We start from the raw sequence: 6,926 nt of genomic DNA, 5'->3' as shown, positions 1-6,926 counted from the left end.
GGTGGCACTTGCAATTCCTCTGTATTGATGAAGGAGACTGGAGATCAGTATTCGCCTGCTTCTGGCTCAGATGGATGAGTGCAAAGTTCACTGAAAGCAGCAGGCTTGGGGCTTTGTGTGGGGATGCTGGTATATCTTCTCAGGGTAACTGAAGGTGAGTTTTGCTGAGAAAAGCCAGAAGCTCCCAAGAAATTCTTTCCCAGTCTCCCTCCCTCCCTATACTGCAGTGCTGCTGTGGGAACTCTGCTCTTGGTGGTGGGGGTGGCAGGAGGTGCCCTCTGGGCTTCCAGTGGGCAAACCTCACCCAAAAACCCTGTGTGAAATGAGGGTCAGTACGGAGCACTGGGGGTGATGAGTGCTGAGCAGCTCTGCTGGGCTGAGCTCATGGAGGCAGTAACCCTGTCGGGCTGCTGTTGGCCTCTGTGCTGGTGAGGGGTGCAGCCCTCAGCAAACACGGCTCCATTAGTCATGGCGGTGGTGGGGAAAGCCTCAGAAATCCTGAAGGTGATAGTCAGGGCTCTGCTTTGGAACTTTAACCCCAGACAGTTAATGGGAGTAGCTGGGGGGAGCTGCTGGTGATGGTGACTGGGGAGTTTGGGACAGGGTAGATCAGCATGAGATGGGACAGCCACTGCTTCTGGCCTAATGTACAAGGCTGTTCCCAAGGCTGCAGGTTAACACAATGGGTGAGATGCCTGTCCCCATGGTTTTCTGAGTGTCCATTACAAGTAATGCAGGAGAGGGGGTTTAACTTCCTTTTAAATCAGCTGTGGCTAACGTGAGCAGTTGGGTTTGGTTGATATACTTGCTTGGTAAAGGTGCAGTTTGTGTAACAGGGGTGGAGTCCCTGGAAAATAATTCCCCTAAACTTTGAAGTGCAGGTGTGATCTCAAAGGAGTTCACAAAGTTCCTACAACCCTAATTAATAAGCGGTTTTCCAGTGAAGTGAACTTTGGCTTGTACCACATCCAAAATGACAAGGCCTGCAGTAAAACAAAATGCCATTGTTGGCACAATTGGTTTGCTTCTACCAGACAAGAGGCCCAGCATTAATGAAGCATAGAAACTGAAATTATATCCATCTGGGGGGACATTTGTTCCAGGTACAGTAAAGCTCTTGTGCATGAAACAGTAATTTGTGCATATCCAATTTATGTAACTTTCAAAATCCCCAGGCAGGGACAGAGGACATGGCTCATGAAGACCGTGTCTCTGTTTTGTTGCTGTTCAGCAGCAGTGGTCTCTGTTCCCCTTGCCAGTTTGTCTGCTTTTACAAATAACCGTAGAGAGCCCGCCTAAGCCTTTAAGTCTGGTCTGGCATCTGAAGAGCTGGGAAGTTGAACTGGTCCCAAAAACTTCTCACGCAGTGGAAGGTCATGTTTTGTAACAGTTGATGAAATTGCAGGGTTGTGCTCTGATGCTACACCAACTTCACAGATCTGGTTTAAAGCAGCATGTAACCCCCCCAGCTGTGCTGGGGCCAGGGTGGTGGAGGACACTGTTTAACAAAGTTTCCCCTTCTCCCCTCCTGCCTGGCTGGGCACACAGAACCATCATGCCGAACTGGGGAGGTGGCAACAAATGCGGCGCCTGTGGCCGCACCGTGTACCACGCTGAGGAGGTGCAGTGCGACGGGAGGAGCTTCCACCGCTGCTGCTTCCTCTGCAGTAAGTATACTGCAAAATCTCTCCTGGTATATACCTGTGGGGGTCACACAGTCCACAGGTGCCCCAGACTCAGCGGGTACCTGTGATGTACTGGGGATGCCAGTGGCCAGAGGTGACCATGTGTTAGGATTGATTTCTGCTTCCCCATGTGTGTCCTGGGCTCGGCAGTCCTGAGGGGAGAGCTCAGCTTCTGGAGAGGTTTTGCCATATCAGGGGGTGGGATGTACATCTCAGAACAGAGAACACCCATTTGCACTCTTGCCAGCCTTTTCCTCAGGAGTCTAAGGGATATTGAGGTTGGAAACCTGGATTAAGTGTTGCTTATGGAGAAGAGGAAGCCCAGTGGCAGAGCCTTGTTTGCACTGATCTGAGCTCAGCTGGGCTTCTCCCCGTGGTCCTGGGGCTGGCAGAAGCTGAAGGAACAGTTATCAAACTGCTGCCCTGGAGTCCTGTGCAGACCAGGACAGCAGTACACACGAGCACAGCCAAGTTGTTGATGCTTTAGCACAGCCAAAAGCCTAAACTTTCTTGGCACAGAGGCCTGTGGTTTATTTCAGATGAAAGGAGTCCAAAGCATTATTTTCCAGTCCAACCAACGAGCCCAGTGAGGCATTGAAAATCGCCTTCTCTGCTGAAAATACCTCTGCTTAGATGAAGGGAACAAAGGGTCCCTGTGAATCGGAGGCTCCTACTTTGCAAGCAGCCAGCCTCTGTCTGAATCAGAGAATTTTACCTTATTGCAAACATGAGGTACTTTTTTGCCCTACTTGTTGATGATTAATACATATGGGCAGGGCTAGGGTTTAGCCTTCATTGGCTGCAGTTACAGCTGGGCCCCTCAAATAAGTTTGCTGTTAAGTCTGCTGCCTAACCTTGGTGTGCTGTGCTGGCATTGAGAGCCTCGGCACACCTACGCTCCTTTCCTTGAGCTCTACAGTGGTCATGAAAAACAAAGATTAGATGCCTCAGCTGCCTCATTTTCAGCCTTTTATGGGAGTTGCTATTAAAAGAAACCTGGAACTTGCAGTAAAACAATGGCTCTAGTGTGTCTGAATACATGGTTTTCCTTAGTGCATACTTGTTGGGGTTGGGGTTAAAGTCCATAGACTTAACAAATATGCATTAATTGATTTACTTATTGGATATTAGTGTCTTATAAAAAGAACCTTGGAGCTAATGATGGCCATAAGCAAAAGTCATCCAGTGTTTTGAAGACATTTAAATCTTTAAACAAAAAATTCTTGAGGGCATTTCTTTTTTTTTCTCCCCAAATTCTTTTTCATAGGCATAATGCTGTTGCAGATGGAAAGAATGTGCCAGTTGGCATACAAAAGGAGGTTTAAGAATGAAATAGTTCTCCCTTCTACTCTAACATTGAGTAGAGGGCTTGCATTGTGCTGAAGGACAATGTAGGAATGCCAGGAAAGCACAGCCCCTCTGGTGACAGCTGTGAACCAGCCCCAGCTTTGCCCTGACGCAGTACTGAGGTGGGAGGGAGAGGAAACCTTGAAGGTTTGTTTTTTTTCCCAGCTCCACGCTTGCCAAAAGGGCAGGACAGGGGCTCTTCTGTCCTGATGGGCTTTTGCTTCATGCTGTATGGCATCTGTCAAGGGAAACTGCTGACTGCCCTCTCTGGGTTTCTGAGCAGCCTTGTTCATCAAACCACGGCAAGTTTCCAGGTTTTAAATGTCACGGTCATGAAGAGGTGGGAGGGAATAAAGCCCTTTATGGGGCTAAGCAGAATTCAGAAATTGAAGCAGCAACTTGCTCCCTCTAATCTCTGGTGGTCCCACAGCCTAATGGGAAGAATTTTGGACAAGGAAATCCATAACATCACTTCTCACTTGATTTTTGGCTTACTATATGTGTTGACGGAAATAGTCACTTAAGGCAGTTTAACTTTTTTTTTATGTCCAGTGGTCTGCCGGAAAAACTTGGACAGCACAACTGTAGCAATCCATGATGCTGAAGTTTATTGCAAATCTTGCTATGGGAAAAAGTATGGCCCAAAAGGTTATGGATATGGCCAAGGGGCAGGCACGCTGAACATGGACAGGGGAGAGAGACTAGGCATCAAGCCTGAGAGGTGAGTGAACTGAATTGAGGGGTGCATGACCCTTGTCCTTCAGTACTGTTTTCAGAGGAGTCTTTCAGGCTGGATTTTGTTTATGTTCATTTTTAGAATAGAAATGCTGCAAAATACCCCAGTCTAGTTGAGTGCAGGGCATTGAACCTGCATTGTACAAAGCTCCCACTGGTGACTGTGTGAGTCAGAGCAGTAGAAGCAGGAGTTAATGTGAGCAAAGATACACTCATCCTATCAATGAGCCAGAGGGGATTGGATTATAGAGCTTGCTGATGGCATTGCATGAGCTCAAAGAGGTGACTGTGGGTCTCACATTGCTCTCCTAAATAAGCTGGAAATGGCAATGTTCAACCGGTTCTTGCAGGGATGGATTTGGACAGCTGAGGATCTGGGGCTACAAGCAGAATGAATTTTTAACTAGCAAATGAAGAACCATTTGGGCTTAATTATAGCCAAAACCAAAAATGACATTAAACAGTAAACGTTCCTAGTCTGATTAATTTCTTGCTGTAAAGCAAAGCATGTGGAAAGAAGCTGAGGTATGTCTCACAATTTGCTTCATGCAAGTTCCCAAATTATTGCTTAATGTTTACATGATGTATGCTTTCCAGCCAGGTTCAGTGATTCATTGGTTCTTGATTATGATCAGTGGACAGGAACTTAACAGAATTATTTGTAGCTTACTATCTGAAAAATCCAGGTTCTGATAGAGTTCAGGTCTTCTAGTTAAGTGAAAAGGGGAAGGCTTCTCAGGAAATTTACCTTTACAGAAGCTTCTTTTTATCCATTAAAACATGACCTTTCACTTTTTGTTGTCATGGCTTTGGTTTTTCCCCTACCAAGTGTAATTGGATAGCCGTGCTGGTAACTTACTTCCCCAGTTTTGCAGCAGTACTCTATTCTGTACCATGTGCTGGATGCTGGTTCATGTTTCTAAGCAGAGCAAGAAATCATTTAGTAAAAGAGTAAAGAAAATTAACGTCCTGTTTCTTTCAGCACGCCTTCTCCTCACCGGCCCACTACAAATCCAAACCCTTCCAAGTTTGCTCAGAAGTTTGGAGGGACAGAGAAATGCTCTAGGTGTGGAGATTCTGTTTATGCAGCAGAGAAAGTAATAGGAGCTGGAAAGGTAAGGAACTGCATGTGCTGTTTTGTACTTGCTATGTGTACTTAAAATTGAGCAAGGTTTTATGTCCATCCCAGCAGGGAACCAACTGCAGGCAGTTACCTTAAAATTGCATTTCTTGTACTGGAAATAGTCAAATCAATCAACTTAATTGAAAAAAAAAAGCACTTGAAATGCAGGGTGAATGATCACCTTAAATTTCAGAAGAGAAGATTGAATATCATCTCATGCTAGAGACTTGAAGCAGACTACAGAAGCCCCTCTCACCCAGAAGAAGAAGTAATCTTTAGTTGTGCAGCTTGTGAGGGAGGCTGAATGTTCCAGCAAAAGGGGGATGATCTCTGAAAATACAGTCAGACTCACTCACTATAGAGAGCCACGGTGTGCTCCCAATTGATCATGGCAAGCCCAAACCTTTCAGAATGCTGCTCTGAGCAGGGTGCTGGGTGTGCTGCTCACAGAAATGCAGATGCTCATCTGCTACTGGTGCACTTCAGCTGGTTTTCACTGCAACAGAGTATAATCAACAGTGATGCAGAAATCTCCAGTTAATATGTTTGTTTTTTTTACCAACTTGGGCATCCTATGTATTAATACTATCTTTTTTATTTTTATTTTTCTCTAGCCATGGCACAAGAACTGCTTTCGATGTGCTAAGTGTGGAAAAAGCCTAGAATCTACAACCCTAACTGAAAAAGAGGGAGAAATCTATTGTAAAGGTGAGAAAAGAATCAAAGATCATTTGTTTATGGTTCAAGGTAATGTCTTACAAGGACAAATAGTCAATATATTGCTGATATCAGAGACTTTCAGGCTCATGTTCACATGGAAGTGCTCTGTAAATCATAGGAATAGAGTAAAACGAAATAGATGTTACTGAAGCTGCTGTTTACATCAAATAAAACATCAGGTACTGAGAAATGCAGCAGCAGCCTTGCCCTATGCCTGATCAGAGTAAGAAAACAAGCCAGCTAACATCCTGCCTTCTTGAGTGGTTGTGGATATAAACTTGATCTACACATGATGGATGTGTCCATACATGTTTGATGACAACAAATGCCTTAACAGATATCAAGCCACAGAACCAATCTGTGAATTGCTGTCTTGGAGTGGGTGGGGAGCTACACGGACCAAAGAGACCTGGCTCCCGAGTTTAGTCCTGTTAGTTATGCGGCTTAACAAAATGTTTCTAAGTGTTGCTTCCCAGGAGGATATTCTAGTGCCTGAGGAGAGGCTTAGAGGCTGAGAGGCTTAGCCTAGACAGTGCTGTTATTAATTAATATGCCAGAAGACTCAGCTACTGTGTGTTCATCTTTCTCACAGGTTGTTACGCGAAGAACTTTGGCCCCAAGGGATTTGGGTATGGCCAGGGTGCAGGTGCCCTGGTTCACGCTCAGTGAGGGGGATAAAAATGCCTTCCAGCTCTGCTGCAATCCTGCTAGAAGGAACAAGAGAGCTTTCTAAATGTTACTAACTACTGTGAAACAGATACTAGTTACTGTAGTGTATGTTCAGCCCATGATTTTAAAAACAAACACACACTGCTTTTTTCCTTGCCTTGTGTATCACACTGTAACACTTTTAATATTGAGTATCAATTCAATAAAGCTTTGCTTGTTGATATACCCTAAATTTAAGTGTTGCCTACTTTGTCAGCAATAAAGGTGAGGAGAGTGTTGCTGGGTACTTCAGGGGTGGAAGAACGAGGCTTTACAAACTTGATGGACAGCTCTGCTGAAAGCTGGACATAATTAGTCATGGTCTTCACAGCTGAATGACTCTCCTACAGTATCACACCATCACATGTGTGTGCAAAGGCAACAAGCTCCTCGCTGCACAGAAGCACTAAATAATCTACTGTACAGGGACACAGCTCTGAAAGTGATAGATAAGGGGAAACTGTATGCATAAATGGATGCTTGTCTCTGGCACAGTCTGTAATAAAGGAAAACCAAACCATTTTCACCATAATACTCTGGGAGGCTGTGCATGCTTTGGTACCAAACTTACTGTGCAGGAATACTGCACCAGGACTGCTGCAGATTAA

The 6,926-nt window shown here is 45.2% G+C and overlaps 1 protein-coding gene across 1 annotated transcript; it reads left to right on the top strand.

The window, feature by feature from the left end:
* Window positions 1–1,508: 1,508 nt before the first annotated feature.
* On the top strand, window positions 1,509–6,511 carry CSRP2 (cysteine and glycine rich protein 2). The gene is made up of 5 exons (XM_079304168.1): window positions 1,509–1,667; window positions 3,585–3,753; window positions 4,750–4,882; window positions 5,505–5,598; window positions 6,203–6,511. The coding sequence occupies exons 1-5, from the start codon at window positions 1,556–1,558 to the stop codon at window positions 6,277–6,279; spliced, it is 585 nt and encodes a 194-aa protein (XP_079160294.1). The 5' UTR covers window positions 1,509–1,555; the 3' UTR covers window positions 6,280–6,511.
* Window positions 6,512–6,926: the final 415 nt, after the last annotated feature.

The sequence above is a fragment of the Erithacus rubecula genome (assembly GCF_903797595.1).
Source record: "Erithacus rubecula genome assembly, chromosome: 4".
NCBI lineage: Eukaryota > Metazoa > Chordata > Aves > Passeriformes > Muscicapidae > Erithacus > Erithacus rubecula.
The sequence above is the reverse complement of the archived record's forward strand: the minus strand, read 5'-3'. Positions and strand labels throughout refer to the sequence as shown.

What these genes read in the sequence shown, in the direction of transcription:
- CSRP2 (XM_079304168.1), top strand. Translation starts at nt 1,556, where the DNA reads ATGCCGAACTGGGGAGGTGGCAACAAATGCGGCGCCTGTGGCCGCACC. An exon ending in CCGCTGCTGCTTCCTCTGCA is followed by an intron (nt 1,668 to 3,584) that starts GTAAGTATACTG and finishes TTTTATGTCCAG; the next exon opens with TGGTCTGCCGGAAAAACTTG. An exon ending in AAGTAATAGGAGCTGGAAAG is followed by an intron (nt 4,883 to 5,504) that starts GTAAGGAACTGC and finishes ATTTTTCTCTAG; the next exon opens with CCATGGCACAAGAACTGCTT.